Source organism: Acipenser ruthenus, chromosome 7, assembly GCF_902713425.1.
Source record: "Acipenser ruthenus chromosome 7, fAciRut3.2 maternal haplotype, whole genome shotgun sequence".
Taxonomy (NCBI): domain Eukaryota; kingdom Metazoa; phylum Chordata; class Actinopteri; order Acipenseriformes; family Acipenseridae; genus Acipenser; species Acipenser ruthenus.
In genome coordinates, this window is record NC_081195.1 from 14749017 (window position 1) to 14766555 (window position 17539).

Here is a 17539-nt window from a genome sequence, read left to right on the forward strand (position 1 = left end):
ACCAGGGGCGCAGTGTAAATCACAGCCCAGCCTACCGACACAAATAGTAATGTGCAATGTGCTTACCTGTAGCAAACTAAATATGAATAAAATCTTGGAATCGGTGATTGAAATCGTCATCTTCAAGTCCTTCTGGCCCTGATCTTGTTTATCAAGGGTGGGTTTTCGCGTTATGACCAGTCGTCAGGTCGTCTGGTTCATAAGTCTACTGAAGCGAGTTTGAGGTGTGGTTCTGCGAAGCGCACAGTAACTTAGGTATTGTGGGATAGAGCTATCGAGTCAAGATGGCCACGTAAGCATTACAGCTTCTTTCTCTAACGTTTTTCTGAACATGAAGAGCAAACATTTACCGTGCTCGTACACACAGAAGTGCAGGAAAAATGTATTAAAGGTGATTTACCTCATAGAGTCGTGTATAATATACGTATGTATAATAATTTATTATAATAAATAATTATAATAGATATGCGATACGTCAATGGCCTCAGGTATCCTAAAACGTTATTTCTGTAACTGCCTGTGATGGGGTGCTAGCTCGCCCCTATAAATTTGTGTTTATTATTGTTATTGTTACTGTTGTTTTTCTTAGAATTCTTGTTTGTTTTGGATTGGCAGGGAGGGGGTTAAATTCCTCCCTGTAAAAATGCATGTGAGAATGTGGCTGGAGCCTTAAGTGTTTAATGGTTAATTATTAGTTAATTGGGCTCCAGCCACAGACTATAAAAGGCAGGTGAATCCCTTTGTTAGGGAGAGGAGTTTTTGGGTGAGTTTTGTTGGTGTGGTGTGGTGTGGTGTGGTGTGGTGTGGTGTGGTGTGGTGTGGTGTGGTGTGGTGTTTAGTTTTTTGAAAAAGAAACTGTAGTGAAGGCTAATGCCCAGCCTACATTTCTGTATTTTGTTTGAACCTTTTTGTTGGCCCTTGTGCCTGTTTATTTGATTATTTTTGTTTAATAAAGATCATTATTTTGCCCCTTCCACTGTCTCTGAGCCTCAAACCTCTGTCATCCTGCCACACGTGGTGTCAGAAGCGGGATAGCGCCACCTAGAGGCTCAGAGCAGTATTTTTTATTTTTTAATTTTGAATTTTTGAATTTTGGGATTTTTTGAGGTTTTTTGGCGGTGCGCAGAATGGGGGGAAAAAACAAAGGCAGCGAAGAAAGCAGCAGCTACCAACCCCGTCGGCAGCCACCCCACCACCACCGCCTTCACCACCATCACGGGAGATCTGGGAGTGGTTGGTGCACCCCGAAGCGGACCTCTTCCACGACCTCCCCACAGCCCTCGGCACGCTGTGGTATCGAGATGGGGAGAGGTGGGAGGAGTGGGAGAGAGAGCACCACCCGGGGTCCCTCCAGGATATAGCCGTCATGGTCCTGGCATACCTGGCGATTAGACATGGGGGAGATCCCCCTCCTTGAAGAAAAGGGGGTGGAGCCGCTGCCGTCGCCCAGAGAGGGGGAGCCGCTGCCGTCGCCCAGAGAGGGGGAGCCGCTGCCGTCGCCCAGAGAGGGGGAGCCGCTGCCGTCGCCCAGAGAGGGGGAGCCGCTGCCGTCGCCCAGAGAGGGGGGAGCCCGAACGTCCACAGCCCGAGAGGGAGGAGCCCGAACGTCCACAGCCCGAGAGGGAGGAGCCCGAACGTCCACAGCCCGAGAGGGAGGAGCCCGAACGTCCACAGCCCGAGAGGGAGGAACCCGAACGTCCACAGCCCGAGGGGGAGGAGCCCGAGCGGGAGGAGTCGGTGCGTCCACGGCCCGAGCGGGAGGAGTCGGTGCGTCCACGGCCCGAGCGGGAGGAGTCGGTGCGTCCACGGCCCGAGCGGGAGGAGTCGGTGCGTCCACGGCCAGCAGAGGGGGAACAGCCGGAGCTGTCTCTCCCTCCACCGCCAGCAGAGGGGGAACAGCGGGCACTGTCTCTCCCTCCACCGCCAGCAGAGGGGGAACAGCGGGCGCTGTCTCTCCCTCCACCGCCAGCAGAAGATGCTGGAGGTCCCTCCCAGCCTCTATACCGGCTGCTGAAGGGAGCGCGGGGACAAACTGCCCGGAGGCTAAGAGGCACAGCACCGCCCAAGGGTGCCTGCCTGTTCGCATCGCCTGGGGTTGCCTGCCTGTTCGCATCGCCTGGGGTTGCCTGCCTGCCCGCATCGTCTAGAGAAACTCTCAGTGTGCTTTCTCCTAGGGATGCTGGTCCGCCGTCGCCTGGGGTGGAGCTACTGTCCCGAGCGCCAGAGGGGCCAGAGGGTCCCGCGCCGCCAGGGGGTCCAGCGTCGCCAGGGGGTCCAGCGTCGCCAGAGGGGCCAGGGGGTCCCGCGTCGCCGGAAGGACCAGCGTCGCCGTTCTCGCCTCCGCCACCAGAGGGAGACGAGCTGCTGTTCTCGCCTCCGCCATCAGAGGGAGACGAGCTGCTGTTCCCGCCTCCGCCATCAGAAGGAGATGAGCTGCTGTTCCCGCGTCCGCCACCAGAGGAGCTGGAGCGGGCTCTACCTCCTGCTGCCAACAGAGAAGAGGAACTCTGGCCATTGCCACCCTGGCCGGAGGTTCCTGCAATGTTGGCCACGCCCAAGGATGCCTGCCTCGCATCGCCTGGGGTTGCCTGCTGCTCTGCTTTTGTTCCTCCTAGGGTCGCCGAAGGTCCTGCTTCGCCTGGGGTCGCCGAGGGTCCTGCTTCGCCTGGAGTCGCTGCCAGTCCTGAATGGCAGCAGGAAGTACTGTGGCCGGAGCCTCACAAAGGGGAGCTGCCGGCCACGAAGAAGAGGGGGGAGGTGAGGAGACCACCTCCACCACAGCCCCGACCACCACCCCTGTGCCACAGCCCGGCGCCTGGGGGTTGGATCCCTCGGCCTGGGCTCCCGGACACCCAGGCTCCATGTCTGGACCTTTGGTCGCTAGGCCTGACTCCCAGGTCGCAGCACCACCAGGCACAGGAGGTCGCCTGGTCTCCTGCTCCGCTCCCCCTGGTTGCCCAGACGTCGCTGCACTGTCGCCTGGGCTCGCACCTCTGCCTGGGGCTGCAGCTGGCTGGTCGCCTGCCTGTGCTCCCGACGCCCCATCCAATGCACCTGGGTCCCCTTTCGCCAGGTCTCGGTCCCGCAAAGAGGGCGCCGGGCTATGGACTGACCCATCCTCAGCAATGGGAGAAGGAAGACCTCCCACCATGGCCGCCCCCATGGGCCACTTGCTTCCCCTCGTCCGGGACTTTGGGACAAAGGGGGGAGGTGGCCGTTGGGGCCAAGTGTGCTGCGCACAAGGGGGGGGAAATGTGATGGGGTGCTAGCTCGCCCCTATAAATTTGTGTTTATTATTGTTATTGTTACTGTTGTTTTTCTTAGAATTCTTGTTTGTTTTGGATTGGCAGGGAGGGGGTTAAATTCCTCCCTGTAAAAATGCATGTGAGAATGTGGCTGGAGCCTTAAGTGTTTAATTGTTAATTATTAGTTAATTGGGCTCCAGCCACAGACTATAAAAGGCAGATGAAACCCTTTGTTAGGGAGAGGAGTTTTTGGGTGAGTTTTGTTTGTTGGTGTTCTGTGCTGTTTAGTTTTTTGAAAAAGAAACTGTAGTGAAGGCTAATGCCCAGCCTACATTTCTGTATTTTGTTTGAACCTTTTTGTTGGCCCTTGTGCCTGTTTATTTGATTATTTTTGTTTAATAAAGATCATTATTTTGCCCCTTCCACTGTCTCTGAGCCTCAAACCTCTGTCATCCTGCCACACTGCCCAATTTTATTAATAAATAAAAAAAATGCACAATGCAAATAATGAGGTGGTAAAATTGTACACAAACTATATAGTGGTTTAAAAAAAAAATGGTATTAGATGTGCTCACTGATTAATTTGTTTGGGAAATTGCAAGGTTTCAATATTTACAGCATCCTATAATCTTTCACCATATATTATTTCACTGTATCTTTATTGTATGTTTTTCAGTTAATTTCCTACAGCTTGTCCAAATAACATTTTTGGCTTAAAGTATAAGATATATATAAATGTAATGAAAATGTATCTAGTCACTGAGTGACTGCTATTATTTTTGCTGTTATGGGTGGTTGACAGAAGTGTAAGGTATTTTATTTGTTTTTCCCTTCTAAAGTTGTCCTACTTGAATAACGGTCCTGATATAAAAAAAAAAAAAAATCCTAATTATTGCAGGGTTACTTATTGCTATAGGCATAAAATACTGTGTGGTCGAACTCGTGGAATTTGACCACCTGGGACAGGATGATGACGACACAAGCATTAATTTAAGTTTATGGTTCACCAGATATACAGATGTTACTGAGGCACACAAAAAAAACTGTATTTGAAGCAATATCCATGCATTTTGATTCACAGGGTTCAAGACAAGTGATGAAGCCAGCAAAGGATGGGAAAGGTGCCCCCAGAAGTGGAGAAATCTTGAACGCAGCTTCAAGAACTGTATTTAACCAGAAAAAGACTGGTGCAGGCAAAAAAAAGAAGCCAGACATTTTTGAACAACTCCATGCCATTATTGGCCAAAAACACACTTTTAAACCAGTGGCACTAAGTGACAGAACAAGGGCCCTTTCAAACCACAGCCCTTGCTGCAGAAGCATCTACCAGGGAACGGCACCCTTCATCAGACTGCACCCAGCTGGAAATCCTCACATCTGTTTCACCACCTTCCTCTTCCTTGTCAGAAGAGAGCCATCTCTCTGCTAATGCATCAGAGCCTCAATCTTCTTCCAGCAGAAGGGTTAGTGCTAAGAGGAGGAAGTTTACACATGCAGCAGAGCTGCTCCAACAGTATTGAGAAGAGGACAGAGAGATGGGAGTGGGAAAGAGAAAGGAAGGTGATGCATAGTTCACACACCCTAGTCTCTGTAAGTCGCCTTGGATAAAGGCGTCTGCTAAATAAACTAATAATAATAGTAATGTGGAAAAAGGTTCTCTGGTCTGATGAGACCAAAATTGAACTTTTTGGCCTTAGCGCAAAACGCTATGTGTGGCGCAAAACCAACACTGCTCATCACCCTGAGAACACCATCCCCACAGTGAAGCATGGTGGTGGCATCATCATGTTATGGGGATGCTTTTCATCGGCAGGGACTGGGAAACTGGTCAGGATTGAGGGCAATACAGGGAAATTCTAGAGGAAAACCTGTTTCAGTCTGCAAGAGACCTGGGACTGGGGCGGAGGTTCACCTTCCAGCAGGACAATGACCCTAAACACACAGCCAAAGCTATGCTAGAGTGGTTTAAAAACAAGAACCTGAATGTCTTAGATTGGCCCAGTCAAAGCCCAGACCTCAATCCGTTTGAGAATCTATGGCAAGACTTGAAAATTGCAGTTCAGCAATGGTCCCCATCCAACTTGACAGAGCTTGAGCAATTTTGCCAAGAAGAATGGGCAAAAATTGCAGGATCCAGATCTGCAAAGCTGGTAGAGACTTACCCAAAGAGACTCACAGCTGTAATTGCTGCCAAAGGTGCTTCTACCAAGTGTTGACTCAGGGGGGTCAATACTTATGCAACCAACAAATGTCTTTTTTTTTGTTTCATTAACTTTTGTGTCACAATAAAAAATATTTTGCACTTTCAAAGTGTTAAGTATGTTGTGTAAATCAAATAGTAAAAATCCCAATTAATTCAATTTTAATTCCAGGTTGTAACACTACAAAATGAGGAAAAGTCCAAGGGGGTGAATACTTATGCAAGGCACTGTAAATAAAGACTTTTGAGATGTACAAAATACAGTGTGCCGGAGTTCCTTTTTCATTATTTATTTTCTCAACTACGTATACATATTATAAATATATACAGGTGTGCAGACGCTTTGACTTTATTTATATATATGTACATGTTTCAATTGTACATTTGTTAAGGTGTGGTACCTCATGGCAGTGATTTTCAATCAACAAACTTTTAAGAGCTGAAAATAATGAAAAATGTCTGATTTTAATTATTTTATTAGTTCAATGAAGGGTTTGGTGAAGCACCTGAGCTCCATTGTAATGAAAACCAGCAGACACAGTGGGTCGCCAGGACCAGGATTGAAAACCACTACTTTATGGAGCTTCATTCAAGTCAGAAGTGTTTACCTTGTCAGTAAGTGGTTGCAGATGTGGTCTCGGTTTAAGGAGCCAGCAGTGCTGCTTGCATTTCTGGTCGGCTGTACACTTAGGTCCTGACTGTCAGACTCAAACTCTGGTACTTCATCATCATTCCACTTACAAAAATTGTGTAACACACAAGCGGCCATAATCTGCGAATGTTTTTAACTTTGGCATCAATGTATTTAAGTCGCATATTTTTTTTTTTTTTTCTAATGTTAAGTTCCCGTTGTCTTTGTATGGGACCATCATCCACTTTTTCAACAGGTAAGCACTGTCGCCAACAATGTGGAAAATATTCCTGCTGATTTTCCTCAATTGCTTGACAGAGGTTGGACTGGCTGAACACTCTGGCATCATGGGCTGACCCTGGAATGCCTGTAACAGAACATGTTCCATATACTTATCAGTAGTTACAGAAATGACCATTAAGCATTACCTATAGAGAAATATTCTAACAGAAGATACAAACAATGTGAATTAATTTAATTTTTTACCTTTTACTTTTAAAAAGATTACATGTTAGTTTTCTTGTTTTCCTTAACATCTTACAATATTCAGAAATACATTGATTATCAGTTACCTGCAAAACAGTCTGTAAAAAGTCCATGACTGTTGCAGACAGCTTGTAGAATGACCGTGTGTGACATTTTCCGATTGATGTAGTCCTCTTGGTGATCAGATGGAGCTTTTATGGCAATGTGACTGCCAAATATGGCACCAATTACCCCTGTAAGTAGTATTTAAATAAGTATTAAAATAATTTGTATAGAATATATTCAAATGTTTTTGTAGCACCAGATATCCTAATGATTTTAATTATGTGCAAGGCACAAGAATTAAAAATAAAATGAAAATGTTGCAATTATAATTTAATCACATAGAACTATTTCCATTCTCTACTTGTTAACAAGGCTGGTGTCAAAGTCAGTAAATTTATATATAAAGTACTGTTTTCTGTAAAAGAAAAAATGTTATGGCATCCATACCTGAAAATCCATCTGTCTGAATTGTGATGCCACACTGTTCATACAATGTGCTTCTGGCCACTTTATGTATTTCAGAGCCATCCTCTCCTATAGCAGTAGTTACCCGATGCACAATGGATTGGATAGTACTTTTTTCCACTCCAAATTTTACTCTTATACTCCTCATGGAAACCTGGTTTGCCAAGTGCCAAAGTGTGATGAGTGCACATTTTTCAAGTGTCGCAGGAGCATTGCCACCACTAAACTCATTTGCTAAGCCAGGATCTGTTTGGTTCAGTTCCAGATGCAGCTGTTCAAAAGTGACGCTGTGCATGTGAAAGTCGTCAGTGGTATATTGTGGCACAACTTCCTTGGCATAAGTGCCTTGATGTTGGTGCTCCTGGTGATGATGTGTACCTTCAAGCACAAAGGCTTCATCCAACTGTGAGCTTTGGTGAAAGTGGGGTTTTGATATATAATCCAGCAAGTCTAGTGTTTGGTTTTTGGTGTACAGGGGATGGGGATGGGGATGGTTAATGTTGATGTGAGCACACATATTAGGCTCAAAACAATTGATTGCTCAAAGTAGATGTTGATCAAAGTTTGTATTAGTATTATTATTAATGAAAGGTTTCACATTGAAGTGAAGTACAATTAAAGCACTTGGAACAACCTACCTATAGTCCATATATATTAGAATGCAGTCTAACACATTTGCCTAGAGATGTCTAGAAATATATTTTGCATGATTTATTGGTATAGAACTTCTCACAGACATATCTATGACATTAGTTACTGTTATATACATGACCAACCTGTTGGTTCATCAATAACACTCATAACTGCTGCAACAACATTTTTAACCTCTGTCATTTGTAATGACCGGGTCTGTTTTTGCATTGCGGTCACGGTCATGGGTTCTTGGTCAAAGGTCGCTTAACCCGGTTGTGTTGTGGTCAAAACGTGGAAACGCACCCCTGGTTCAGCCATTCGAACCATTCCACCCCTTAAAAATGTAGGTTATGTATTATTTATTTATTTTCATACTCCTAATTAACTATATTTAGGTAATGAATTTTGTATAGCATTGTTTATTTTAACATGTCATTAACAATTGAAGGGTTATTTTCAATAAAATAAAAATTTTAAAAAAAAGTACATATGTGGGTCAATCCAGCTCAAGTGGAACATGCATTATCCAACCCCTTGTATTAATGTGTTATCTCAATTCATTGTTTTGTGGTGAAAGCCTCTCGAAACTTGCTTTAAAGAGTGTGAAAACCACTATGTAAATGCATATTTAAGTATAATACAGCATGGGAAATCACATATACTGTACATATGGTGAAGCACAGTACAACAATGCTGAAGTTACTGGGTAAATTAACTGTAGTAATATTTTATTAGGCACGGCCATCATAGCAAACTGAAAGACATACATTTATGGTAATGTCACAGAAATTTGTTTTAAAGGTCATCAGGCTAGCTGCCAGCATCTCCAGAGTTCTCAGCTTTTGCATCAGTTTGAAATCTTAAACAAGTCTCAGTATAGGGCTGTTCACAGTGTGGGAAGAGGCAGCTGTATGCCATGGTATAAACACTGATACACTGTACAAGTGAAATACAGCAAAGTAATAGGTGCTGGTTGAATAATTAAATGCTACAAATACATTTTTAAGAGATGGAGCTGTTTTGATCGAATAGCAGTACTGTCGCTTTTGTAGTTTCTAGACCGGCTGTGGCCTTGTACTGTAAATATATATTGGCCATTAGCCTACAATTTTGGGGAGGGTGCCTGTTGTGACCCCAAAAGTGTTTCCCTCTGTACAAAAAATAACTACCCCCTGATTGTACTGTTATTTAGTATCTGGCTGTACTCTTCCATGAGACCAATACTATTTATTTTGATAAATGCTGCATACTCAAATTTAAGCCCCCACCCCTGGCTTCTGACCTCATCACAGTACCAAAACTGCTCTGCTCCGGATTGTAAATGATCTGCTTAATGCTGATGCTGCTGCACCCTCTGTCGTGGTCCTCCTTGACCAAACTGCTGCTTTTGATACCATAGATCATAGCATTCTTCTTGACCGCCTTCAGAAGTATGCTGGGATCTCTGGAACCTGTCTCTCCTGGCTGTCCTCTTACCTATCTGGACGCACGCAGTCTGTTTTCTGTGATGGATGCAGTGCTGACGCAAACCCGATCACTTGCAGTATCCCTCAAGGATCTGTTCTTGGACCTCTTCTCTTCAACATCTACATGCTTCCATTCCCTTCATCCACCAACATAGCCTCATGTCCCTCTGCCATGGTCCGACACTCAGCTTGCAACCAAGGCATCGAGGCCTGGATGTCTGCCATTTTTCTTCAGCTCAACACTAACAAATCTTAACTACTTCTGGTAGGATCGAAAACTCAAATCAAGAATCTCAATATTGCTTCCTTGAACCTCAGAAACTGTCTGCTGCTGCCCCCACTATACGAAGCCTTGGTGCACTTCTGGATAGTAACCTCTCCTTTGATGCCCAAATCTCCTCTGTAGTCAAATCCTCCTTTTACCACCTCCGAAACATCCCAAAGGTCCATCCCTACCTTTCCTTCCCAGATACAGAGATACTCTATCATGCATTCATCTCTTGACTACTGCAACTCTCTCAATGGTGGTCTTCCGTCACTCGCCATAAACCGATTGCAGCTGGTTCAAAATGCCGCTTCAAGGATGCTTACCTGAGAGTAAAGCTGGGAGAGAATTCCAGAGAGTCGGGGCCATGAAGCTAAAAGAGTGCTCTCCGAGTGTGGTCCGCTTTTGCTTGGGTATAACAAGCAAGCCTGAGTCAGAGGACTTCAGCTTGTGGGCAGGGACATAGCAGGTCAGCAGGTTGGAGAGATACTCTGGACCTGTGTGATGGAGGGCTTTGTAGGCAAGCAGGAGAATTTTGAAAGTAATCCTGAACTTAACAGGTAGCCAGTGCAGCTGGGCAAGACGGGGGGTAATGTGATCATGTTTTTTGCATCTGGTAAGGATCCTAGCAGCGGCATTTTGAACTTGCTGCAGTCTGTTTAAGATTTGCAGTAGTCAATTCGAGAAGAGATGAATGCATGACAGAGAATCTCCGCATCTGGGAGGGAAAGGTAGGGACGGACCTCTGAGATGTTTTGGAGGTGGTAGATCCTTAATCCTTAAAGAGTATTTGTGAAACTAAAAACACATACTGTACCAGTGTGTCAGAAATAATGGAGGGAAGTGAAATATTTGTAATATTGGAAGGAAGTGAAATATTTGTACACAACAGAATTTACAGATAACTCCCCCTGCCTATGAATTCTGAGCTTAACCTCTGGTGACAACAATTCCTGCGGGGGGATGGGTGATGGTGGGTGAAAACACACAGCTGTTCCCAACAGACTTAACAAATTCCACAGTCAAAGAAATCTAGATACATTTTAAGTAGATGCCGTTTATCCAGGAAAACCAATGAGAGTGAACCAGGAAGATCCCTGTCAGAGACTAGCTGCCTTTCCATTTAAGGTCATGGCACATGTCTAGTGTTTTGACTTTTACGTCCACAAAACTCGAAGACGTCCTCAGGGCTCATGTTTGGGTTCTCAGCCTGATGCCAAACTCTTTTTTCTCAGCCAATACAGCTTTTTGTACTTTCTCCCCTGAAAATAGCTACTTGGGGGGACAGGGGGGTGGGACTGAACTGCAATAACTAGTTATATATATATTCACTAAAATAAAGAGAACTGCTTATCCAGTTGTGATGGAAATTTAGCATGGACTTATTAAGAACCAGTTATGGAAACTATCAGAATATGGAAATATTTGCACACTTACTACTTTTATGACACAGCTTTCTCGAGTGCTGTACTTAAGCTGTGACGGGAGATTCTATATTTGTTAAAGAAATACTGTATTGAACCACACTGCCTGCCACACCAAACAATGTACAGTGTATAACAGACCCACTCTTGTCAAGGACAATAATGTGTTTTTGGTAATAAAATATAATTTCTTGCAAACTGGTGAAGAAGTGATAGACTTCATTTCCCCCTTGTGTTACTGTCTATGCACATATGTTGCTGTCATTGCCCTTTAAGAAAATGAGATGCAGTTTAGAACCTGTTACAACCACATCTAAAAGTGGATGTCTGGTCTTTATATTCTTATGATTTAATATAGGAAGTATTCTGTATGTAGTGTATGTACTGAGGATGTGGATGCATAAACATGTGGTACTTTTATTCAAGCCTCTTGACTGTTTAAGCAATATTCTGTTACAGGAAAGAACAACAGGAGACTATGTACTGTGATGAAAATGAAGCAAGAGCTCAAAGCCTTTTGATTTAGCTTCTGCTAATTGAAAAAGTAAACGAAAAAGCAGCTGCTTTGTAGTACAACTTGAGTTGCATGATGAAGAACTGAAAATGAAATTAACTAAAAAGGACAACAAAAAAAAAAACAGGATTGCAACAACATGATTGATATTTGTAGAGCACTGAATGAATATAAACAGTAAAAGCAATTTCAGATCAGTGTGTCTCCCAGCCTGCAAAATACTACAGTCATTACATGAAATCAATGAAATCCCACAATGATAACAAGAACGAATACAGTACCGTATTAAAACCAATACCATCTCAAGGCATTATAAATAATGTACTTTCCCTTAATATAGATGTAAATTCCCCACCCTTACGTCTGGGCTACAGGATGACTTAAAAACAAGTGACAGCAATGTTAAAACCAGTGTTATTAATACCTATAAATAGAAAAAAACTAAAGTTAAAAAAATTCTCCAGTAGCAAGTAAGGACAAGTAGGTGCACTACCAATGTTGAATGTGTGTGTGTGTGTGTGTGTGTGTGTGTGTGTGTGTGTGTGTGTGTGTGTGTGTGTGTGTGTGTGTGTGTGTGTGTGTGTGTGTGTGTGTGTGTGTGTGTGTGTGTGTGTGTAAACTGCTGGGTTTTAAAAAGTTACCAGGATGTGATGACTGAAACAGAAAATTATAATTATATTATACTGATATATTCTGATATTATACTTTGTGAATCTAAAGAACGAGAAGCATACTTTAGTTCAGGTATTTCTGTTATTTTATAGCCATACCAAATTGCTTGAAAAAGGAGTGTCTGCCAAGTCTCTCCCTGTTTACTGAACAGTTCCTTTTTTGGTGTTGGAGTCAGAGCACATTACGCTAGAAGAGTGAAAAATGGGAAATCAAGTTCTTTACTAAGAAGCCACAAATCCTTTATTACTGTGGGTAATAAAAATAGACTTGTATTGAAGCTAACAGTCTCCACACACACATACCACAGAAACTACGACTGTACAGCACATAGAATTCAAACTTTGGGCCCACTTTTACTAGACCTCTTATGACTCCTATGTTATTTCAAACTAGTTTTGCAAAGTAATAGTACTGTGTTTTTTTTTTTCATTTTATAAAATGCATGTGCAAACTTTACACTGGTTTAAAAGATAATCTAATTGTTAAGATATTACACTATGTGACCTCAAATGAGCCTTGAAGTAAACTTGGAAAGATTGTTATTCTTTTCATTGACAGACCTGAAGCTTTTATTCTCCCTTGTGCCTTGAGATAATAATAGTGCCCTCTATTTGCACCTAAATAAAGCTGCAATGCTCCTCTTTCCTGTTGATTCAGCCGCTGGAATACTCCAGGCCACCTGTCAGTGAGGTAGCTGAACCAAAGTCACCAGTCAAGAAGGAGGCTGTGTGGTCCAGTGGTTAAAGAAAAGGGCTTGTAAGCAGAAGGTCCCTGGTTCAAACCCCACCTTAGCCACTGACTCATTGTGTGACCCTGAGCAAGTCACTTAACCTCCTTGTGCTCTGTCTTTCAGGTGAGACGTAGTTGTAAGTGACTCTGCAGCTGATGCATAGTTCACACACCCTGGCCTCTTTAAGTTGCCTTGGATAAAAGCATCTGTTAAATAAACAAATAAAGGAAGTAGAAGCAAAGTTATTTACTTGGCAGGATGTCATTGACACCTGGGGTGGAAGCCCAATAAAAGGTGTACCAGGGAATAATTTTTAAATATTTCAGAAGGTCCTTACAGTATAAGGCCATGTGCTGGTTCCTGTAAAAATATACTAATTGCTTTCAGGTCACATTTACCACCAGCTGTTGCTGCAGGTATTATGAGGAACATGCCTGTTTATTTTACAAAGTGACAGAAAGGCAAGGGGGCTTCAAAGAGGTAGGAGCTTGTTTACTGGTACAGAGTGTTACAGAGATAAATAACCTGTTTGTGTGTCATTCAGTTTAAAGCACCTTAAGATCTTTATTGTACATTATTTTTGTTTTAAACCTTTCACCAACTATTCAGCACATTCCTGCTTCTATGGTGCTACAGACATGCACAAATCTACCCTAACGGTTGATTGAGTGAGAAGGGGAGTGTTCACTCTATGATCTTTAAAACACACTCCATTCCAAGCATATTTCTATACTACCACATAGCTGATCCCTTACAGTTTACTTCAAACATTGCATTGCCACACCCAACTCTGTTACACAATGTGTTATTTAAATCTATGAGAAAAATATATTACTATAAGATTTTTTTTTTTTTTTTTTACTCCATAAATTATTTAACAATACAATGTTGTAATAATACATTTAGAAAATAACCTATCATTGTATTTGGATGTTGGAGCACTGTTTGTGTTTAGTTATTGTATTTTGATCATTTGGCCATTAAGCCCTCCTCTGTCCTAAAAGGCCTGTCTTTTACAGAAGGAATACAATTGGGTGTGATGCCTGTGTATTAGCCTGTAGAAACACCAGCAGAGCAATAAAGCACAGCATTTCCAGCAAGGGCAACACAGTGGACCTCAAACAAACATTACACTGTGATATTGCAACAAATACCAGTGTGTATTAGTTCATACAATAGTTATAGCACAATGATGTCAAAATATGGCTCACCAATGACTTGTATGATTGTAGATGCCCTTTTTCTACAGTTGCCTTTTAAGACAAAACAATTGCATTGTCGTTGTAATCAGCATTGCCACTGAATACCATTTGGTAAAGGGTCCTACTGAGCTTTATTCATACACAACATGGCAAACTAAAATGACTGTTATTTTAGATCATCCTTGCTTTGCTTAAATTAGCCCTCAGCATTTTGGATAACATAGCTTTAATGTAAGCTATTTATGATGTGATAGGACGCTTCTTTATTTCTCCTAAGTAATTATCTAGCCGAATGACATACTGGAACTGCTTTGAATTAGCACCTTTCAGTAGCGGAATTGAACTGTTATATAAGAACCTGTTTATCCATCTGCCAGCCAAAAGGGTACCACTAAGGTTGCAGTGTATCATGCTTTTCCCATGCTTATAAAATACATTTATTAGGCTTTCCTTTTTCTAATGTTTTTACTCTACTCTAATGGGATTTACCATGCATGCTTGCCCTTCACAATAAGCCGTATTAACCACCAGTTTGTTTAACTGCCCCCAAAGGAAATGCAATATGAAGACTAGTAGCACATGGGTAAGCCGGCTCTTTTGTACAGCGGTATCGGCGCTGTGCTTCAGTGCAGGTGGTCCCGGGTTCACGTCCCACCTCTGCCTGTGAGAAACCCCACCTTTGGGAACCAAGATGCTAATTATAAAATTAATCTTGCAGTAAATTATATATATATATATATATATATATATATATATATATATATATATATATATATATATATATATATATATATATATTTTAGCCATAAAAATATACATATACACATTTATATTTATTCGACATCGTTGACTCTCTCATTCCTTTCTGGCCACATGTTTTCATCCACATCACAGTGAATATTCTCTCTGGCTATGCACCGTGGAAAGAATTGTCTGACGTGATGGATCCAGGCTTGGCAGTCTTCTGGCATAATGTCATTACACGCCTCATCCATGGCCTGGAGAAGTGCGGCTTGTTCATGGGGAATGTGATCATACACATTCCACCTCCAGGAGGACAAAAACTCGTCGATAGGATTCAGAAAAGGGGAATACGGTTGAAGGTACATTACCGAGAAGCAGGGATGTGCAGCGAACCACTCCTGCACCACCACAGCATGATGGAAACTCACATTGTCTAAATAATGACAAATGTTGTGACCTCTCTTCCTGCCGACATTGCTGCATCGGGTTGGACAAGGCAATTGTGCAATTCACCTAGAAAGACTAGCAGCCGCTCTGTGTTGCATGCGCCAAGCAATGGACTGCGGCAAACAACCATTATGCCAGATGGCAGCACACATAGTGATGTTCCCTCCATGCTGCCCAGGCACATCCACAATGGCACGCTGTCAAATAATGTTTTGGCCATGTCTGTGTCTTTTTGTCAAGTTGAAGCCTGCCTCATCAACGAAGATATAGTCATATGTAGAAATGCTGACATCAAACTCATTCATTCTCTGTAAACATATAAAGATATGTTCAGGTGTGTTTAAACTGTAAGAAGGAAATGTGAGGCCAGCAGAGCTCATTATACAGAAGTAAAGTCCCTGCTCAGAACAGGACTCAGTAATTGAGAAATTGTACATTTCATATCATGTTACTGTAACTAGTCGCATTTTGCATTACCGTTACTGTAGTAAAATTACAGTAAACTTACTTGTACATATTGGTATCATAATTCCTTCACCCTTTCACTATTCCTATTATAAAGGTACCACGTAGAGTTGTTTCATTCAAACATGGTGTCTCTGCTATTGTTCACATCATTGTCATCATCAATCTTGCTCTGTATCTCACGAAGGCGGATGTCATTACTGGCACGGACCATCTCAACTATTGTCAACTCTTGCAGTTCAGTGAGGAAATGACCAAGGCCACCACTAATTGATTTCCTTTCAATTCTGAAAAGCAAAAATGCGTACACAATGGATATTTACTGTGAAATGATAATGTGACACAAAACATGCTCATAATTATATATTTCTATGTTTGACACAATGGATATTTACTGTGAAATGATAAAGTGACACAAAACATGCTCATAATTATTTATTTCTATGTTTTGTCATATTCACGAAATCTACGGATAATAGATGCAACCGTGCAGCATTTCAGGTTTGGTTGAACTACCAACCCAGCTGCTTTCATTGTCAAGCCTCTGTTGATGACATGATCAATGACAGTTGCTCGTATTTCATTTGAGACAGCAGCACACTTTTGTCTCACCTGTCCAGGCTGTCTGCTCACAATACCACGACCACGACCACGACCACCTTCCTCTGCTTGCTCCATGCTTTCACACTGCAACTTGTTTCCTTTGGGAATCACAGCCTTTTATGCACAGCGTTAACATTTGAGAATAGATTTGTCAATTAAGCTATTATTATTTTCACATGGAGAATGTTATTTAAAATAATGAGCATTGATTGTTAGCAACAGCAATAAGATTGATGTAGTTTGCAAAGAAGACATTCACATGTGAAACATATTAAAGTGATAGAATTGCATACAGGCAATTGAATATATGGTTTGGAATTTGGCATTTTGAATGTAAACTCGTGAAATTTAGCAAATTACTACTCAGTTTTGTTGTTTGTCTTAACTGTTTTGAGAATTGTGATAATAGTTTCAGGAATTTTGCTTTAGCAATTGAGAAAAACTGTAATTGTTATTATCATTATTATTTGTTTATTTAGCATACGCCTTTACCCAAGGTGACTTACAGAGACTAGGGTGTGTGAACTATGCATCAGCTGCAGAGTCACTTACAACTACGTCTCACCCAAAAGACAGAGCACAAGGAGGTGAAGTGACTTGCTCAGGGTCACACAATGAGTCAGTGGCTGAGGTGGGATTTGAACCGGGGACCGCCTGGTTATAAGCCCTTGTCTTTAACCACTGGACCACACAGCCTCTTTTTTGTAATGCAATAATGTGTGCAATGTATGTACACATCTCTGCATTCTACAGCAGCAGTTTTTTTACATCCTTGCATCACAGCACTGACATTATGAAGTTAACTAATTATTGTGCAAAGAAACTCCACCATTCATGAGTGTAAAATATTTTTTGAAAAACATATCTTTCAAGAAAGTGGGGCCTCTTGTCATACATAAACAGCTTTTACTGCCAAGTTTCCACATTGTACTGAATATAAGTATGTTTCTTTTCTTTTTTTCTTTTTCTTTTTCTTTTCAAGATATTTGACTTTTTTGATGGTCTTTGTTTAATTTTCAGTCTGTGGTGCCTGAGTTCCATTGCTGGTTTCCATGACATTGTTTTCATTAGTGATTACTAACTTGTATTTATCTGGCAGCACAAACTGTAACTTTGAGTTCTGAGCCAACATGTGTCTAAGCACACAAAACTAATAAACAGAACAGGTTCCAAGCTAACCTCACAACATTTATTTTTTAATCTGTAACGGTTTGTGAGGAGTACAAGACATTTCTAGCTTTAGCTAGGGGAACCTCTATGTAAAAGGGTGATAGAATGTTACAATTTGCAATATCTATCAGA

At 42.3% G+C, this 17539-nt stretch overlaps 1 protein-coding gene and 1 long non-coding RNA gene across 3 annotated transcripts in view; both read right to left on the reverse strand.

Annotated features, from left to right (window-relative positions):
• LOC117415262 (tumor necrosis factor receptor superfamily member 6-like) overlaps positions 1-305 on the reverse strand; it is a 6723-nt gene extending 6418 nt beyond the window's left edge. Inside the window, exon 1 of one of the 2 annotated variants that reach the window (XM_034025368.3) lies at positions 67-305. In XM_034025368.3, coding sequence (XP_033881259.2) covers positions 67-120 — 54 coding nt within the window. In that variant the 5' untranslated portion in view covers positions 121-305. The remainder of the gene's footprint in view (positions 1-66) is intronic. The other variant, XM_034025369.3, reaches the window with a different exon arrangement.
• Positions 306-14819: 14514 nt separating this feature from the next.
• LOC131737622 (uncharacterized) lies at positions 14820-16313 on the reverse strand. The gene is made up of 3 exons (XR_009329269.1): positions 16247-16313; positions 15678-15921; positions 14820-15477 (listed from the first exon to the last, which is right to left on the reverse strand). It is a non-coding gene; the product is annotated as an uncharacterized LOC131737622 (long non-coding RNA).
• Between the last annotated feature and the right edge of the window lie 1226 nt (positions 16314-17539).